This window comes from Pecten maximus, chromosome 17, assembly GCF_902652985.1.
Source record: "Pecten maximus chromosome 17, xPecMax1.1, whole genome shotgun sequence".
Taxonomy (NCBI): Eukaryota; Metazoa; Mollusca; class Bivalvia; order Pectinida; family Pectinidae; genus Pecten; species Pecten maximus.
In genome coordinates this window covers 19,121,272-19,142,289 of record NC_047031.1, presented here as the reverse complement: position 1 = coordinate 19,142,289, position 21,018 = coordinate 19,121,272, and the positions used below count along the sequence as shown (strand labels likewise).

The following is a 21,018-nucleotide window of genomic DNA, read 5'->3' as shown; positions in this document are numbered from 1 at the left end:
TACATGTACATTGGTTTTATTGTAATTCGAAAAAATGCCAATTTCGCAAAAATTGACCCCTTTTGGCCCCACTCCTCACTCCCTATTTTTGAATCACCCATTAGTTACACTAAATTGTCACACATAAATACTGTTTTCTCTCGGCTAGTCCTGCCTCATGTTAAACAAAGGCTGAAAAAAAACCAATGAAAAATCACAGTTCCTACATTATACTTGCACACACTCGTAATACATTTATACACAGCTACAGTAGTTATTTTCACAAGCAGGTATCATCATCTATGATATTGTCGTTACTTTTATCTGTCGGTGACGTGGCATGGCTCTCTGAGAGTCCGACAAGCTTCCTGTTCGGGTGATGAACAGGAGCATATAACTGGTCCCCCTGATCCTGCAACACAGTTTGTTCATTATAAGGACATCAGCATTTCAATAACAAGCGATCCTCCTCAATATCATTTTTGGTCAAAATTTTCGTTGCATTAAATATGGATACAAGGGATTCTTTTTAGCATTAGCTACACAGGTGCGAAAATTACACAAGCTTTTTAAGTATACATACAAATATTCCAGATACCAGTGGAAAAAATTAAAAATCAAATTCTATCAAAACCAACCCCCATCCCCCAACCCCAAAAATCTTCTGGGCTGACTCATTCTGTTTCATTGGTTTTGATTCCCCAACCCCAAAAATCTTCTGGGCCGACTCATACTGTTTCATTAGTTTTGATTCTAAGAGAAAAGCAAATTTTTTTTTAGAAATTTTAGAATTACATATGTATACTGGTTCAATGACAACTTGACAACTCCAATTTCTTAAAATCACAATTTTTCAAAAATCACAAATGGCCCTCACTGTACATAATGATATAAGAATTATTTAAGATGTATTCTAAAAACCAACATATCTATCTAAATGGGCGGATATCCAGATTCATGCATGAATTAATAGATAGAAGTCATTTGTTTATCCCCAAAACCTAGACAACAAATATCAATATATAAACTCACATTATCATGAACTCGTGAGTGATCTATATCACAGTGGAGAATTTTTCGGATTTTCTGCGGTAGACAACAACAGAATATGTCAAAGATGGGTATCAGGTACTTGGGGGAGACTTCGTGTCTTTTCGTAGGCCCTGCAATAAAGAGTCAGTTTTTTTATCAGCATTCCACATGTGAGCGGTTCTGGTATCAAGGTTGTTCTCGACTGGCTGAAATGGGACAAGGCTTAATTTCACTTGTCAAAATGTGGGCTGCGGGCCACGGTGCAAAGGACCCTTTATCAAAATTGACTCAGAAAATATTTCAAGTTGCCCTTCTTCCTTGTCAAGTTTTCTATAACATTTACTAATTTTACAATAATAGGCTAAGCGTTCAATTTATTATGAAGCATTTCTTCTATAACATTTTATAAATGTTTTATTTATTTCAATTTTACAATAATAGATTAAGTATTCAATTTTTTAAGAAGAATTTCTTAAATAACATTTTATAAAGGTTTTATTTTTTTTCAATCTTGCAATAATAGACAAAGTATTCAATTTATTATGAAGCATTTTTGACTACATTTAACAAATTGTATCCATAGCGGTCAACATGTGTAAAACCTAGATGTCTATAAACTCTTTTAAAAGTAAACTTGATAAATACCTGACCAATCAAGAAATTTTGTGAATCTAATTGTTACTTTCAAAGCTAACGTTCAGATTAATGGATAACAAAAATTACTATTTTGTGTATTACTTACATATAAAAGTATGTACATTATTATCAATTTATATTTAGATAATAATTCCTGTATTGAAAAAAACACACACAAAAAAACGAAAATTAATGTGTACCAACTTGTATTAAGTAGAATGTATCACCTGTGATTATTAATAAGCATTAAGAAGGATTCTCACCTGTAATCAAGCTGACAAGGAGTCCCACAATTATACAGACGAGAGTACCAAAGGTGGAATACCACAGGTAGGACAGCGAGTAGAGCTTGGTAAGGGCACTTCTGTAATGTCCGACATTGTATGATTATATCTCAGTCAAGGGCATAATAATGAAGTTCTTAAAATTTCAGACGACCTGGTTGTAAATCATAAAATCTGTGATTTAATCCTGAATAAGTATTTTTACAAAAAACTTCAATCTATTTTCTACCAAAAATCATAAAAATTGTGATTTAATCCTGAGTAAGTATTTTTTTACAAAAAACTTCAATCTATTTTCTACCAAAAATCATAAAAACTGTGATTTAAACCTGAGTAAGTAGTTTTACAAAAAACTTCAATTTATTTTCTATAAAAAGAGTAAAAAAATTTTTTTTAAATTCCTTCAGAAATGAAATGAAAAAGAATATTTGGAATTAGTAGAAAATGTTATAAAAAGTGTCAAATTGCAATACTCTCTTCCGGTTTATAACTTAACTGCTGCCCCAACTATTTCCAATAGCGAAATTCAATTTATTATTGATGATCAGCTATTTTTAGAAACTTTGTTAATGGAAATCAGAGGGCAAACTATATCTTATGCTTCAAACAGGAAAAAACAGCAGAGCATTAGAGAAAAAGAACTGATAAGAGAAATAGAAACATTAGAAGCTAATTATGATCACAATAGAGAGGAATTAGAAGCAAAAGTAAAAGAGTTAGAAAGTATACGGATAAAAAAGATCAAAGGTAGTATAGTTAGGGCCAGGGCAAAATGGATAGAAGAAGGGGAAAAACCAACAGCATACTTCTTCAGTTTAGAGAACCGTAATTTTACTTCAAAAATTATTCCAAAACTACAGAAAAATGATAATATTATAACAGACCAAAAAGAAATTTTAAATGAAGTACACAATTTCTATGAGGATTTATACAGATTTAAGGAAGTTGAACATGTTAGTCTGGACAATTATCTACATGGTTGTAATATTCCAAAATTAGAGGAACATGAAGCCAATAGTATAGAAGGTATGATTACAGTAGATGAGGCAGGTATATTTCTAAAACATATGAAAAACAATAAAAGCCCTGGTTCAGATGGATATACTGCTGAATTTTTTAAATGCTTTTGGAAAGATCTAAAGGACTTTGTTGTTAGGTCTATCAACTATGGTTTCTCTATTGGTCAACTTTCAGTAACACAGAGACAAGGCATAATAACCTGTATTCCTAAGGGTAACAAACCTCGACATTTTATAAACAAGAGATCCCAGAGGGATCTTGGCGCCCACCATTGAATGATCTTTATAGGTTCCATGTCAGATTGATCTTTTCTCTACTTTTCCCTTCCTCTAAGTCTTACTAATCTGTGTAAATTCAGAAACAGCCCTCTAGTACTTTTCAAACAAGGGGAACCTATATATAAAATTTAAGATTTTGCGATAATGGCTGTCTGTTGTTTTCGGATTGGTCCCAAAATGCAACATCAGGGACCAAGGGGAACCTACATATGAAATTTGAGAAAGATCCCTTCAGTACCTTCTGTAAAATAGCGATAACAAACTTCAATTGGACCTAAATACGAAAATTTGAGAAAGATCCCTTCAGTACTTTCTGAGAAATAGCGATAACAAACTTCAATTGTCAAAATCTAAGATGGCTCCTGTTGGCCATGTTGTTTTCTGATAGGTCTCAAAATGTCATATGCATAACTAGGCACCAAGGGGAACCTATATATGAAATTTGAGAAAGATCCCTTCAGTACTTTCTCAGAAATAGCGATAACAAACTTCAATTGTCAAAATCCAAGATGGCTGCCTGTCGGCCATGTTGTTTTCCGATAGGTCTCAAAATGCAATATGCATAACTAGGCACCAAGGGAAACCTACATATGAAATTTGAGAAAGATCCCTTCAGTACTTTCTCAGATATAGCGATAACAAACTTCAATTGTCAAAATCTAAGATGGCTCCTGTCGGCCATGTTGTTTTCTGATAGGTCTCAAAATGTCATATGCATAACTAGGCACCAAGGGGAACCTATATATGAAATTTGAGAAAGATCCCTTCAGTACTTTCTCAGAAATAGCGATAACAAACTTCAATTGTCAAAATCCAAGATGGCTGCCTGTTGGCCATGTTGTTTTCCGATTGGTCTCAAAATGCAATATGCATAACTAGGCACCAAGGGGAATCTACATATGAAATTTGAGAAAGATCCCTTCAGTACTTTTTGAGAAATAGCGATAACAAACTTCAATTGTCAAAATCCAAGATGGCTGCCTATCGGCCATGTTGTTTTCCGATTGGTCTCAAAATGCAATTTGCATAACTAGGCACCAAGGGGAACCTATATATGAAATTTGAGAAAGATCCCTTCAGTACTTTCTCAGAAATAGCGATAACAAATTTCAATTATCAAAATCCAAGATGGCTGCCTGTCGGCCATGTTGTTTTCCGATTGGTCTCAAAATGTAATATGCATAGCTAGGCACCAAGGGGAGCCTACATATGAAATTTGAGAAAGATCCCTTCAGTACTTTCTCAGAAATAGCGATAACAAACTTCAATTATCAAAATCCAAGATGGCTGCCTATCGGCCATGTTGTTTTCCGATTGGTCTCAAAATGCAATATGCATAACTAGGCACCAAGGGGAGCCTACATATGAAATTTGAGAAAGATCCCTTCAGTACTTTCTCAGAAATAGCGATAACAAACTTCAATTGTCAAAATCCAAGATGGCTGCCTGTCGGCCATGTTGTTTTCCGATTGGTCTCAAAATGCAATATGCATAACTAGGCACCAAGGGGAGCCTACATATGAAATTTGAGAAAGATCTCTTCAGCACTTTCTCAGAAATAGCGATAACAAACTTCAATTATCAAAATCCAAGATGGCTGCCTATCGGCCATGTTGTTTTCCGATTGGTCTCAAAATGCAATATGCATAACTAGGCACCAAGGGGAGCCTACATATGAAATTTGAGAAAGATCCCTTAAATACTTTCTCAGAAATAGCGATAACAAACTTCAATTGTCAAAATCCAAGATGGCTGCCTGTCGGCCATGTTGTTTTCCGATAGGTCTCAAAATGCAATATGCATAACTAGGCACCAAAGGGAGCCTACATATGAAATTTGAGAAAGATCTCTTCAGCACTTTCTCAGAAATAGCGATAACAAACTTCAATTGTCAAAATCCAAGATGGCTCCCTGTCGGCCATGTTGTTTTCCGATTGGTCTCAAAATGCAATATGCATAACTAGGCACCAAGGGGAACCCACATATGAAATTTGAGAAAGATCCCTTCAGTACTTTCTGAGGATTAGCGATAACAAGAATTGTTTACGGACGGACGGAGGGACGGACGGACGGAGGGACGGACGGAGGGACGGACGGACGGAGGGACGGACGGAGGGACGGACGACGGACCACGGACGCAGGGCGATTTGAATAGCCCACCATCTGATGATGGTGGGCTAAAAATTGGAGACCTATTTCTCTTTTAAACATTTCATATAAAATAGCTTCTGGAATTATCTCCCAAAGAATAAGAAAATATTTAAACAAGTTAATTAATTGTGATCAAACCGGTTTTCTATCTGATCGCTATATAGGTGAGAATATCAGAACTCTATATGATGTGATGCAGTATGCTGAAGAAGAAAATATTCCTGGAATGTTACTATCAATAGATTTTGAAAAAGCATTTGATTCTGTTTCATGGAATTTTATTGAGAAGGTCTTAAATTTTTTTAATTTTGGAACTGACATCAAAAAATGGGTCAAAACTTTGCATTGTGAAGTTTTTTCTTATGTAAATCAAGGTGGCAATATTTCTTCTGCTGTCAACATCAAACGTGGATGCAGACAAGGCGACCCGATCGCTGCATATATATTTATTCTCTGTGCTGAAGTTCTTGCTGCTAGATTAAGAAATAACAAAGATATTAGAGGTATACAGGTAGATAATACAGATATTCTTAATTTACAATATGCTGATGATACCGGATTGTTGCTTGATGGTTCAGAAAAATCTTTAAAGGAATCTATTAATGAGCTAGACAATTTTTCTAAGATATCGGGGCTCAATATTAACACAGATAAAACACATGTTATTTGGTTTGGAAGCAAAAAATATAGCCAGGAAACTTTTTTGCCACAATTAGACTTACAGTGGGGTAAAAGCAGGTTCACATTTCTAGGAATAGACTTTTCTGTTGACCTAGCTGAAATGCCAAGGATGAACTTTGACAAAAAAATAGTAAAACTTAAATCTCTAATATCTTCTTGGAAAAAGCGGAATTTGACTCCTATTCGTAAAATTAATATTATAAAATCCCTATTAATCTCTCAGCTAAATTATCTTTTTATTACTCTGCCTAACCCACCTGAGAGATTCATAGTGCAATTAAATTCCATAATATTTGACTACCTTTGGAATGATAGGCCTCATAAAATAAAGAAAGATGTTGTTATCCAAAACTACTTAAATGGAGGCTTGAAAATGATAGATGTCCAGGCTTTCATAGATTCACTTAAGTTAGGTTGGGTACGTAGGATGTTTAAGTCTTCAGGCAAATGGGTTATCCTCCTAAAGACTATGATAGATTTTAAAAAGTTACAGTGCTGTGGGAATGCTTACATATCTGTATGTGAATCTAAGTGTTCTAATAAATTTTGGAAAGATGTTTTCAGAATATGGAAAAAATTGAGAAATTCTAGACTATTTAGGAAAAGGGCATTGGATCATGACTCTTTTTTGAAAACTCCATTATGGTATAATACAGATATAAAAGTTGGAAATAGCACCATCTTTTACAAAAACTGGTTTAATGTTGGAATTTATACAATTTCTGACTTGGTTAAAAATCATGGTAATCTAAGTTTCTATACAATTAATGAGTTTCTAGAAAAATTCAGAGCCAACACTAACTTTCTCCAATACCACGGACTGATATCTGCAGTTAGATCTTTTATGGATAATTATGTTTTAGAGCCTCCATTTGAAAATCCAGTTCAGCCATTTATACCTTTGCATTTAGAAATTTTCTATAAGAACCATAAAGGCTCAAAAGACTTTTATAATTGTCTCATCACACCAGCTTCTGTACCAACCGGTGTTAGGAAATGGCAGGAACAACATTTCTACTTTAATGAAGACAAATGGAAAAAAATCTTTAAAATTCCCTTTAATGTCTTCCGCAGTCCAAAGTTACAATGGTTTCAACTGAGAATTATTCACTATATCCTAGTCTTTTCTCTGCCTTTTTTCTTCTTTGTTTTCATGTATAAATTAATTATGTGTGTATGCGAGTTTGAAAGTTTGTTGTGTGTGTATGTGTGTGAGTGTGTGTACGTGTGATGGTGTGTGCGCATGTGCTGTTTGTATGAACATGATGTTTACAAGTAATTTATAAGTGTGAATATGATGTTTGCTTTTCTCTCTTTGTTGTTGTATGCATACAGTATATATTTATATACCGTCTTTGTTTTCATGTACAAATTGAGTATGTATGTATGAGTATGTTTTGAAAGTTTGTGTGTGTGTGCTGTTCTGTGTGCATGTGCTGTCTGTATGAACATGATCTTTGTTTACATGTAATTTATTAGTGTCAATATGATGTTTTGCTTTTCTCGCTTTGCTTGTGTATGTATTATGTATACAGTATATATCAATATACCGTATACCGTACTATGTTAATATATCTCTGGATATAAGATTGGATGTGTGTAAATGTATGCAGTATGCAATATGCGTGGGAATTTTATATACAATATTTTGTCGATGTACGTGAGAGCAAGCAAATGATATATATAGATTAGGTTTTTGTGTATGTTTGTGTGTGAGTGTGTAAAGGAATAATTGTATTTTATGTATATTGATGAAAATCCTGAATAAAAAGATAATTACAAAAAAAAAAAGAAATGAAATGATCAGTTTTAATGGAGAAGTCTATACATAACTCTAAGTTATGAGAATTTAAAACAAAAACAGAAATCAAATGGCATATGATTTTTTTTTGTAAAGAAGTACAAGAAACACAACAACATCTTTTCAGTTTGTGCAAAGAAGTGAAACAATTTGATTCAGAATAGTCCCCCTTTCAGGACCCCTCTCTGTATTCCCAGTGGTTGAACCAGCCTCATTCATATAAATGATGATTGCTCTCCCCAAATGATGCTCAAAACTAAATTTGGTTGAAATACATTTCAGATTTAAGGAGGAGTAAGTATATTTGGAAGTAAAAACTTACATATGGTGCACGATGATTGATAAAACACAATGGCTATACAGAATGAAATACTTACACAGACTGTACTATGCTGGGAGCATTAGTGACGGGTAAAGATGAGAAATTGGTGTAGCCTATATCCGTCATAGTAGTATTATAATATAAACTGTCTGGAGAATGTGTCGTCATGGAATACGACGACGTTACATTTATAGATGAAATGTCTGTATTAGCTGAACAGTTTGAAGTAGGAAATTCTAAAGTTTCCGGTGAGCCGATCACGGAATATTTTCCGATGTTGATCCACAGCATGATGATATAGGAAACTAAACTTCCAGCAACAGCACCCTGTAATGGAGGAATAACAATACACGACATGTACAGCAAAAACTCTAAAACACAAACAATACACCACATGTACAACAAAAACTCTAAAACACAAACATTACACCATATACAGCAAAAACTCTAAAACACAAACAATACACCACACATATACAGCAAAAACTCTAAAACACAAACAATACACGACATGTACCACAAAAACTCTAAAACACAAACAATACACCTGCTTCATGCTTTATCAGTCAACAGGTAAATTTATCATTTCCCCCGAAGTGTTGGGTCCAATGCGATGAACTGTTCCTTCGGCAGTAGACATAATTATTGCCCCGAGGTTTTGGGAACTCTCCCCGACATACTTTGCCCCGAGGTTTTGGGAACTCTCCCCGACATACTTTGCCCGAGGTTTTGGGAACTCTCCCCGACATACTTACCATCCAGTTACAACAAGGAAAGAAAGCCCCTAGTATTACAATTCCATTCAGAGAACCAGACGCGGCTCCCATGAAACTCAGGGATGCCTGAAATGGAAATCAAACATAATTTGTAAAGTGACCATTTTGTCAATCTGACATGGCTTCTGACAAGTATTGGAAAATATTCATGAAATATTTAGAATGTGTTGATATTTTACAGTTTAAGTTAAGTATCCCCACGCAAGAAAAAAAAATGGTTACCCACTAATATTAACGAAGGACCATTTTGGGGACAAACTTGTTTATCTCTTTTAAAATGTAACATTTAAGAGTTAAATCGTAATGCACCTACAGATGCTTAATGGAACTGGCCAAAGATGGCCCATCAGCACGTTACACAAACATACTGAGTATTTCTAAAGCAATATGTCCCCTACTGACGCCCGCTACCTATTATGGTCCTTTATAAGTGTCTGAAGTTTGATCTAAGGGATTAAGCCTCTTGAGTGCTGGCATCATAGACCTTATTTCTTAATCTTTATAACGATCCTGAAACTCCAACCTTCCAAGATTAATATAATATATCATGGGTCCGTTCCCTGGACAGGGATATCTCAACCCGAGTGTAAGAGTTTGGCCTGTCAGCACGAGGCTTGCCGTCATCATTTACGACTTGGTTACTCAACGTAAAATAATGACGTTACGTTATTTTGAGCAGCGTCATATAGCGCGTGCCGGCTGTCTTTACCCACCCTGTGTAAGATCGATTTATCTTTTCCCTAGGAACTGCCAAATAAACCTGTCAAGCATGTGAGAAATTATGGTTCTTTATGATTGCACAAAGTTTGATCAAATCCTTCCAGGATGAAGCCACTAGAACACTGATGAGTTTGGTGCTACGTACAGATGTACATACATACGTAATAACCGACGGATGGAGAGTGAAACTTTTATCTCCCACCGCGTTTCACGATTCCGGGACTAATAAGGTCACAAGGTCTATCCTAGTTTATAAACAGACTCCAATCTGTTCATCAGTCTAGATTACCATAAATCAAAACAATAGGTAAAGATGACCAGGACAGCTGTATTATTGGCTTTAATAAAGAATATTGACTAGTATGACACATGTGTTGTGTCCTCATCAGAACCGGTTCTGATGACGGCACAACACATGTGTCAAAACTTTACCTATTGATAAATCTACTACTACGGCTGGACTCTTGTATTCCTTGTGGAATCCATCTGTTGTCCACAAAGAAATCTACTGCACCATCTACACGAATGCTGGGTCTCCCTTTCCCCGTATAAATGAAAACAGTAATAAATGTGTATGCCTACCTGTAGTACAGTTCCTTTCAGATTTCTCACTATAAAAGTCACCCCGATTCCTATGGCACCGTAAATGAACACTACAATAGAAGCAGATCATGTGACACTGTGTATCAGGGCTGCGAAGGTATATAGGACGAGGAGAAAGCACTCTAATAAATTACATGTGGTGAGGCGAGTTCAAATTAAAATCACATCTATGGGTTGGTGAGGTTTGAAATAAATTAATTCTGTTGTTGGGTGTATGTGATGTGTTTGTACCATTTCATGCATTAAAATTGCTTCTATACCAGGGTACCGTACACAAAAATGTGGATATTTGGGAGGGTCATCAAAATCTTAAATTGCTTCAACATGTTGGTCCCTTGATTTCAAAGTGCCTTCCCCCCCGTCCTCACACATGTTTTCTAGGAACAGACCTTAGTAAGATGTCAGTATATATCTGACTGCTACTCTGGAAAAAGAGAACTATTTATTATAAACAAAAGTTCAAGATAAATCCTATCTGCCAAAAATTTGGATTCTTCGGAGCTAGATATACTGTAAGCCCATACCTGCCAAGTTTCCCGCATTGAGCGGGAGACTCCCGAAAATTCAGTTCAGAAATCAAAATCTCCAGTTTGAGATCAATGACCCGCGCGGGTCCCGCGGGTCCCGAATTTTATTAAATTCTCTAGTTTTCTCCCGCATGGGAAAGCCCCAGCTATCCGCCATGACACTGTGTAAATATGTGGAACTCTTCACGCTTGAAACAACAAAAGGACAAGGACAGTCAAACTCTTGTTTCGAGCGACGGTTCTTGCAAGCGTTGAATTAACCGTGATTGGAATTGAATTCACTTCCGAGTCATTCGTTACCGAGACTAGACTCGGTATTTATGACGGATTCTTTCGTGAATACTACTCACAGTTGAATAGCTGAGCAGAATTCGAGGTAAGTAATTTGTATTGCACTTTCTATCGTAGTCATTCAGAGCGTAGCTATGGACAGAGGTAGTCCAAACGTAAGGAAGCGAAATCGATCTGGGCCCACTACTCTTCAAGGGGGGACACCAAAGAAGAAAAAATATGACTGTGCTTTTAGGAAAGAATGGAAATCAGAATTTTCATGGACTACCCCCAGCGATCGCTTTAAAAGTGATGCATATTGCAAGCTCTGCAAATCTCATTTTTGGGTCAATTTTGGAGGGAGAAACGATGTCACAAAACATGCAAAATCTACGTTACATGTCAAGTTATGTCGTGAAAAGTCTGAATCGTTGTCATTAGTGTCGTTTTTTCCAGGTCAGAAAACTCACATGGAAATGAAACTTGAACTCCCAAAGATGGACTTAAGAATAGATGAGTTTTGGGGGAAAGTCAGATTCCCATCCCTTGCAAAACTGTGTCAGGGTTTGACTGTCATCCCAAACAGCAATGCAGATTCTGAAAGAGCATTTAGCATGGTTAGAAAGATTCAAGACAGACCAGCGAGGATCCCTCGATAACAATACTGTCCGTAACATCTTATCTTGCAAGATCAACCAGGACTGTGAATGCTGGGATTACAAGCCATCCGAGTTTGTCTTAAAAACTTCAAGGAAAGTAATTTGGGAGTATAACAAGAAACACCAGGACCAGTAATTTCATTTACTATTCAGTAGATATTCACTAATCATTATAACTAGAACACTGACACGTCAGAAAGGGCCCTGCTATGTGTCTGACCCTTCAGGGTAAATGTAATAATTATTGTCAGTGTTTTTCCTCCCTATATAACTGGGTGCGCCAAACGACCCCATTCTCAATGCGTTTTAGCCTGATTTTTTCCCAAAATCAACTCGAAAATTCCCAATAATTTCAACCAATCAGAAACCTCCATTTGTTACCATGGCAACAGACGGTTTCATAAGTGGTACCATTGTGTTTGGCTTCCCTAAAAACCACTATGTACCAATTTTCACCGAAATCGAACAATATAGAAATTTCAACCAATCAGAAACCTCCATTTGTTACCATGGCAACAGACGGTTTTGTAAGTGGTACCAATTTTCACCGAAATCCTTCAACTCTTGTCAATAATTTGGCGCAAAAGAAAAAAACAGACAGACGGACGGACAGACAGACAGACAACCTGATTACTATAGGGCACCACATCTTCGATGCGGGGCCCTAATAAACCAGGTTATTTATTAAACAAAATTACAGTTAACCTGGTTATTGCTACAAATTAAAATCAATCAGGTTATAAGTACAAACTTCAATGGGAAATTTATATAATTAACCAGATTATTAGTATACAAACTACAATAAGTTATATAATATTATATTCAACTTAGGTTATTAGTATAGGAGCAGTTGATGGTGATATCACGTCGGAAAACTAAGTAAGCAAAAACATTTCATGTTATTAGATGATTTGTGCTGAGAAAATGTCAAAATTGTTTTGACTGCTAAAATCCAAAAGGGTCGATTACCTGGCATTTTGAAGCCGACCCAGGATGACCTTGACCGTTGACCTTTGAACTTGTGACCTTGAACTATGAGTTTGATCATTCTGTCAGTTAACTCTTGGTTTATTTCTTGACAACTTTGCATAATCGAATAGTGAACAGTTAAAAACAACAAAGATCCAGTATTTTCATGTTAAAGTTAAAATCCAATATGGCCGCCTAACAGCCATTTTGAATCCGATTTGCATGAAATACTACACATCTGATCTAGGATGCATGAGGAATCATCAGTTCCAATTTGATAAAAATCCTTCATCTCCTTCAATCATTTTTGTGCAGAAGAAAAAAAACGGACAGACGGACGGACGGACGGACGGACAGACAGACGGACAACCTGATTACTATAGGGCACCCGCATCTCTCGATGCGGGGCCCTAATTACTCAGTTGCATTCATGTGTAATTAAACTGAATATATCAATCAATTAATTTGTGTTGTTTTTTGTTGATGAACGCACCATGTTCTGTAAAAATGTCATCGCGCACAATCTCCAGTTTGAGGAAAGTCCTCAAACTGGAGATCTCTAGTTTGACAATATTGGACCCTTGTCAGGTATGCTTAAAGCCATTTTTCAAAAATAAGAGGCATTTATATTGATATAAATATGTATTAATTTATAATTCAGTTCATTTTCAATATTTATTAAATCTCTCATTGATATTAATAAATGAATTGTTAATATTAAGAAATGAATCATTAATATTAAGAAATTATCCATTGATATGGATGAGAAAGACATTGATAAATGCATTATAAATAGCAACATATTTTCACTTAAAACCACAAAAGACTCAGACTATACCTTATAGCAGAATACCCAAGGCTGTGGAAATGGTAAAATATTCATTCATAAAAATTTTCCAGACGAACGTATCTATTCATTATCATATATTAAGCTTAAACATCACTTGAATATTTCTGTAAACTTGTAAACCATGCCAGCTGATCTTTAGACCAGAGAACGTGTGTTCCACCATTAATGTTCAAATGGAACTCTTTTGTGTTCTATTTATAGACACAGGTGATTTCCCAGATCATTCCAGACATCGTTTTCTTTGACCTAATAATTGATTTACAATGTCTTTTACTAGCTTTCTGTTCTGAACAAAAGTTATTTATCAACAAGAATGAAGTCTTTTACTTTATCTTCAAATAAAGATGGTAAGTTATTATTTGTATGTGTGTTTCGTTTCGGGTGCTCTTTGTGTTCCAGTTACTTAATTTGCTGAAGAAAATAAAACACATAAATTGGCAAAACATTTCACGTGAATTATTACTTTTGAACACCATTTTGACACTCAGTCAAAGATTTATTTCCTTGAGAAAAGGTAGAGGCGCCCTTATTAGGGTAGGCACCCTTATTAGGTCAAATACCGTAGGTGTTGTTCAGGAAAACCATGATTGTGTAATCATGTTACAAAATGGCCGCCATGGCTGCCATGTCAAAGTTTTTATGAGGCCGAAAAATAACTACACTTTGTTGGCTCTCCTTCCTTAACTGGAGAAGAAGTTTAAAAATTGTTTTTCAAGATGACTGCCATGACAGCCATCTCGGATTTCTGACCGACCTGAAAAATAACAACACTTGGTCAGGACCATCTCAGGATCATTTCTGGTAAGTAAGAGCTGAATCTCGCTGGTGGAATTTGAGAAGTTTGAAATAGGTGTTGTTCAGAAGAACCATGATTGCGCAATCATGTTACAAAATGGCCGCCATGGCTGCCATGTCAAAGTTTATTTACGAAGCCGAAAAATAACAACACTTTATTGGCTCTCCTTCCTTAACATCCTCACCAATTTCCAGCTCATTGGCATGAGTGGAACTGGAGAAGTTTAAAATGTGTTTTTCAAGATGGTTGCCATAGCTGCCATCTTGGATTTCTGACGGACCTGAAAAATAACAACACTTCCTTAGGACCATCCCAGGATCATTTCAGGCAAGTTTCAGCTCAATCTCACCAGTGAAACTTGAGAAGAAGTTTCGAATGTGTTTTCAAAATGGCGGCTGTGGCAGCCATCTTGGATTTCAGACTGACCCAAAAAATAACAACACTTGGTCAGGACCATCCCAGCATCATTTCAGGCAAGTTTCAGGTCAATCCCACAGGTGGAACTGGAGAAGAAGTTTGAAATGTTTACGCACAGCGGACGACAGACGGCGCACGACGACGGACGAAATACGATGACCTAAAAGATATCAATATTATATCTCATAAAAAATATATATCTTTTTAAAAATGTTAATGAAAAATATTGGAATGTTATAAAAACAAAATGACATGACATACACTCACCTATACAGCGTGTGATTCTTGCCTTTGTCTGCTCCGAACGAAGTTTGAAAAAAGGTTTCAAAATATCCTCCCATGTGATTGCACTTAATGAACTTAGGTTTGATGACAGGGAACTAGGATAAACAAGAGATCCCAGAGGGATCTTGGCGCCCACCATTGAATGATCTTTATAGGTTCCATGTCAGATTAATCTTTTCTCTACTTTTCCCTTCATTTTACTAATCTGTGCAAATTGAGACATCCCTCCAGTACTTTTCAAACAAGGGAATCCTAGCTATATAAGAAATTTGAGATTTAACGATAATGGCTGTTTGTTTGCCAGGTTGTTTTCAGGACAGACTGGTCCAAAACTGCAATACAAGGGACCAAGGGGAACCTACTTATGAAATTTGAGAAAGATCCATTCAGTACTTTGAGAAATAGAGATAACAAACTTCAATTGTCAAAATCCAAGATGGCGGCCTGTCGGCCATATTGTTTTCCAATTGATCTCAAAATGCAATTAGCATAACGAGGCACCAAGGGGAACCTCCATATGAAATTTGAGAAAGATCCATTCAGTACTTTCTCAGAAATAGCGATAACAAACTTCAATTGTCAAAATCCAAGATGGCTGCCTGTCGGCCATGTTGTTTTCTGATTGGTCTCAAAGCGCAATATGCATAACTAGGCACCAAGGGAAACCTACATATGAAATTTCAGAAAGATCCATTCAGTACTTTCTCAGAAATAGCGATAACAAACTTCAAATGGTCAAAATCCAAGATGGCTGCCTGTCAGCCATGTTGTTTTCCGATTGGTCTCAAAATGCAATATGAATAACTAGGCACCCAGGGGAACCTACATATGAAATTTGAGAAAGATCCCTTCAGCACTTTCTTAGAAATAGCGATAACAAGTTTCAATTGTCAAAATCTAAGATGGCTGCCTGTCGGCCATGTTGTTTTACGATTAGTCTCAAAATGCAATATGAATAACTAGGCACCCAGGGGAACCTACATATGAAAATTTGAGAAAGATCCCTTCGTTACTTTCTGAGAAATAGCGATAACAAACTTCAATTGTCAAAATCTAAGATGGCTGCCTGTCGGCCATGTTGTTTTCCGATAGGTCTCAAAATGTAATATGCACAACTAGGCACCAAGGGGAACCTATATATGAAATTTGAGAAAGATCCCTTCAGTACTTTCTCAGAAATAGTGATAACAAACTTCAATTGTCAAAATCCAAGATGGCTGCCTGTCGGCCATGTTGTTTTCCGATTGGTCTCAAAATGCAATATGCATAACTAGGCACCAAGGGGAGCCTACATATGAAATTTGAGAAAGATCCCTTCAGTACTTTCTCAGAAATAGCGATAACAAACTTCAATTGTCAAAATCCAAGATGGCTGCCTGTCGGCCATGTTGTTTTCCTGATTTGTCTCAAAATGCAATATGCATAACTAGGCACCAAGGGGAACCTACATATGAAAATTGAGAAAGATCCCTTCAGTACTTTCTCAGAAATAGCGATAACAAACTTCAATTATCAAAATCCAAGATGGCTGCCTGTCGGCCATGTTGTTTTCTGATTGGTCTCAAAATGCAATATGCATAACTAGGCACCAAGGGGAGCCTACATATGAAATTTGAGAAAGATCCCTTCAGTACTTTCTCAGAAATAGCGATAACAAACTTCAATTGTCAAAATCCAAGATGGCTGCCTGTCGGCCATGTTGTTTTCCGATTGGTCTCAAAATGCAATATGCATAACTAGGCACCAAGGGGAACCCACATATGAAATTTGAGAAAGATCCCTTCAGTACTTTCTGAGGATTAGCGATAACAAGAATTGTTTACGGACGGACGGACGGACGGAGGGACGGACAGACGGAGGGACGGACGGACGGAGGGACGGACGGAGGGACGGACGACGGACCACGGACGCAGGGCGATTTGAATAGCCCACCATCTGATGATGGTGGGCTAAAAATCAAAGTACTCAAAGTACAGAAAGGCTTAACATGTTGATAAAGAGTATACAGTGTTTTAAAATCAGGGAACTATGCCAAAAAAAAAAAACAGAAACTTTAATACAGCATATTTATGACGCTGAATGAAGTGTGTATAATGTGGAGCTGGAGTGTGTATGATGTGGAGCTGGAGTGTGTATAATGTGGAGCTGGAGTGTGTATAATGTGGAGCTGGAGTGTGTATAATGTGGAGCTGGAGTGTGTATGATGTGGAGCTGGAATGTGTATGATGTGGAGCTGGAGTGTGTATGATGTGGAGCTGGAGTGTGTATGATGTGGAGCTGGAGTGTGTATGATGTGGAGCTGGAGTGTGTATAATGTGGAGCTGGAGTGTGTATGATGTGGAGCTGGAGTGTGTATGATGTGGAGCTGGAATGTGTATGATGTGGAGCTGGAGTGTGTATGATGTGGAGCTGGAGTGTGTATGATGTGGAGCTGAAGTGTGTATGATGTGGAGCTGGAGTGTGTATGATGTGGAGCTGGAGTGTGTATGATGTGGAGCTGGAGTGTGTATGATGTGGAGCTGGAGTGTGTATAATGTGGAGCTGGAGTGTGTATGATGTGGAGCTGGAGTGTGTATGATGTGGAGCTGAAGTGTGTATGATGTGGAGCTGGAGTGTGTATGATGTGGATGAGGAGTTTGTATGATATAAGGGAGGAATTTGTTATCCATACTTACCCTAATTCATTATAATAATATATCATGTAAGATATCTGAAGGAGAGATTTGTTTTCTTTACAATAATATGTATATAAACTGTTTATGATGTGCCATATGCTTTAAGATGGTGAACCAACATCATTTGTACAATTTTGAATCCCCACCTCAAAGTGATGCTACCAGGCAAATAGGAGCAATATCCTTTACTTGGTTTCAGAGAAGAAGTCGTTTATATTAATAGAGCAAAATTGACCCCTTTTGGCCCCGCCCCTCAGACCCCTGGGGGGTCAGCCCCACCATTTGTACAATTTTGAGTCCCCACCCCATAAGGATGCTTCTGACCAAATTTGGGTCAAATTCTGATCTGTGGTTATGAAGAAGAAGTCAATTGTTGACGGACAGACAGACGACGGATGCTACGGTATGGCATAAGCTCACCTTGGTCCTTTGGACGAGGTGAGCTGAAAACCAACGAAAACAAAACAAGACAAGACACCATACCGATGAATTGATTGTATGGAAGCACCCTGTATATATGCCAGTTAAGGATGTACATAACTCAGAGATAATACCTACCTCAATGTCCCGCTAAACAGGCATGCTATAAATAGACCAGGCATTCCCGGTATGTTGAGGATGTCCATGACGAAATGCGGAATTAGTTGGTTCTTGTTCTTTATCTGACCACTGGTCAAAGGGTCACAACCTAACTGTGTGTAGTAGGCAAAGGCAGACACACCCATCAGACTCGCCCCAGTCAACAGGAGAAACACACCCACACAGTTCACCAGGATGGCTCTGGTAACATCAAATATCAATAAGGTAAATATCACAGACATACAGACCAATAATGATTAATTAAACCCTCAGCAAAAATTTGAACAATGAATTATGTAAATCTATTCACACAATGTATAGATTCCTTTGTTTGTTTACAGCAAAATATTTTGACAAAGCGGTGTTAAGCAAAAAAATCCCTGCAAACTGATTTTGATCAGGAAATCAGTGAAAAATATGGCCCACAAAATCAAAGGCCTAAAAAATTGAAACAACTGTGTGGTATAGTATACATGAAAATCACAGAGAAATTTTGTTGCAAATCATCTAAAAAAAATTCAAAAATACATATTTTTTTCACTGCTCACTAAATATGTGAAATTCTATAGGTATTGTGAAAATTTAATTGATAAAAAAGTTGGCAATACTGGCAGGAATTTCTACTCACTTTTTTGCATCTTTCAGACTTCTAAGAGCACTGTAGCGTTGGATACTGGATTGACTGGCACCGTACGACCCCACCCAGTTCAAGGCTGACCCCACGACTAGACCCCAGAAAGTGTGGCGGACTGTCGGGTCTGGGTTAAAACTAGAAAACAATGCCACATGGTCAGTTACAGCTTTAAATTAATTTGTTATCAATTGTGTTAAGTCAGCATTAACCAAGAAAAATACATGATTTACAATTAGGAAATATAACCTGGTATTATGATTTAAAATTTGAGGCGGTCTAATTATCAATTATATGAAAAACTGAATTTTATTGGTAAGCTTATTATTCCACAATCTCAATACATAGCTGCACATTTAAAAACATGGTACAGTTAATGAAAACATTATAACATGAAAATAAATAAAATGTAGCATATTCAAAAACATTAGTTCAATTGAATTTACCTTCCAATGATTCCATATATTGAATCAATAATAATTTTTTTTTAATAATCTAAATATAGAAATTGAAGGCTCTTCTTCTTAAATCAAATCCATGTATAAGTTTCATTGAAAAAAGAAAAGAAAATCAAGTATCTTTCTTTTTTTAGTTATGTTATTTCCCGGAAAACAATTGTCTAAAATCAGGAGAGAGAAAAAAAAATCCTGAAAAAATTGTCCATTTCCGGATTCCGAGTCCATTTTTAGAATATTCATCACAATACAATCGGAACTCCTGTGCTGTTGCATAGTTACATCCGAGGAGTTCCGAGTGATCACAACAATCATGGTCGCCGTCAACAGCATGGTGCCGATTTTTTTTTAGTCTGACTGCATTTCTTTGTCAACATTCTTAAATCAATAAAAAAATATGATTTGTTGGCAAATATGGCTAGTTTAGGGTTTGTATAACTTCTTTGGGAAAATCTACGTTGCAAATAGCATATTTTACTACAGGTATGTTGATTATTGGAAACTTCACCCGAGACAGTCGGGGGTTTGTCACAGTTGACGGACTGTTTTAATTAACCCCTAGGGGTCAATTAGTGTCACTATCATGCTAATATGCCCTTTGTTGAGTCTGTATAGGGTTGGACTACGTTTTGAGGGTTCATTCCCACTCAGCCAACATGTTGTTTTTGCTATATAAACATTACCTGAGTTTACCTGTGGAAAATGTAGGTATAGTCTGTTTCAGTACATGTATACGTATACATGGGATTCAAAGGTGACTAACAACAATAAAATTGAAGAAAATGTTTAAGAATACCTTTAAAAATATACATTGATATTTACGTATTAATAACAGAATACATATAGTGATAATTTGTCACTTATATTAATAATGATATTACACAACACTATAAAATGAAATAATGGGGAAAAAAATTCATAATAAAAATGCACCATATACATGTATAGGTAACAATGATATACAGTGTACTTTCAATCATTTTTTTCTTGGTTTTTTCCCCTTTCAATTAGATATGATTACTATATTATAATAAGCAACTAATTCTTACTAATTGAATTACTGTTTCAAAAAAAAAAAAAAAAAAAAGTGCATTTTTTTATAATCACATAAAGAGTTAACAGCATAAACTTCAATGATATGTAGTCAAAACATTTTACCAATTCCATTAGTTATTTTTCTCTGAACACTGACTGTACTTGACGTTACTGAAAATAGATTATAGATTGCAATTGCAATGGCAAATGCCCAGATTAGGGTTGATTTCTTGGAGAATGGTAGAGTATCAAGCTGGAGGTAAACCATTGCGCAAAGAAGAGGAAAAATCGCCAACTGGAATGGAGACTCCAGACTCTCAAGATGAGACTACGAAACAACACCATGGATGTGACTGCATATGCTGATGCAACTTCACATCTTGTCCACTTGGAGTAATAAATCCAGGATAATGACAATTATATACACGTGTATCATATACTTGCAATTGTGTTTCCTGAACATTAACATTCAATATCATAAAGCGACCTAAGTGATTATGATATACTTTGAGAAATGGAACTTGTGTATTCTAAACATTATATACAAGTGTAATTTAACATTCGATTTCATAAAGTAACTTGAACTT

General features: G+C 36.3%; 1 protein-coding gene across 1 annotated transcript in view; it reads right to left on the bottom strand.

Moving 5' to 3' along the window:
• Positions 1-21,018, bottom strand: part of LOC117315412 (sodium-coupled monocarboxylate transporter 1-like) — a 37,776-nt gene continuing 16,758 nt past the window's right edge. Inside the window, exons 8-16 of the mRNA XM_033869594.1 lie at positions 18,939-19,079; positions 18,290-18,511; positions 15,039-15,151; positions 10,263-10,333; positions 8,940-9,026; positions 8,240-8,511; positions 1,911-2,011; positions 1,012-1,142; positions 1-391 (exon numbers count right to left, since the gene is read on the bottom strand). Coding sequence (XP_033725485.1) covers positions 260-391; positions 1,012-1,142; positions 1,911-2,011; positions 8,240-8,511; positions 8,940-9,026; positions 10,263-10,333; positions 15,039-15,151; positions 18,290-18,511; positions 18,939-19,079 — 1,270 coding nt within the window. The 3' untranslated portion in view covers positions 1-259. The remainder of the gene's footprint in view (positions 392-1,011; positions 1,143-1,910; positions 2,012-8,239; positions 8,512-8,939; positions 9,027-10,262; positions 10,334-15,038; positions 15,152-18,289; positions 18,512-18,938; positions 19,080-21,018) is intronic.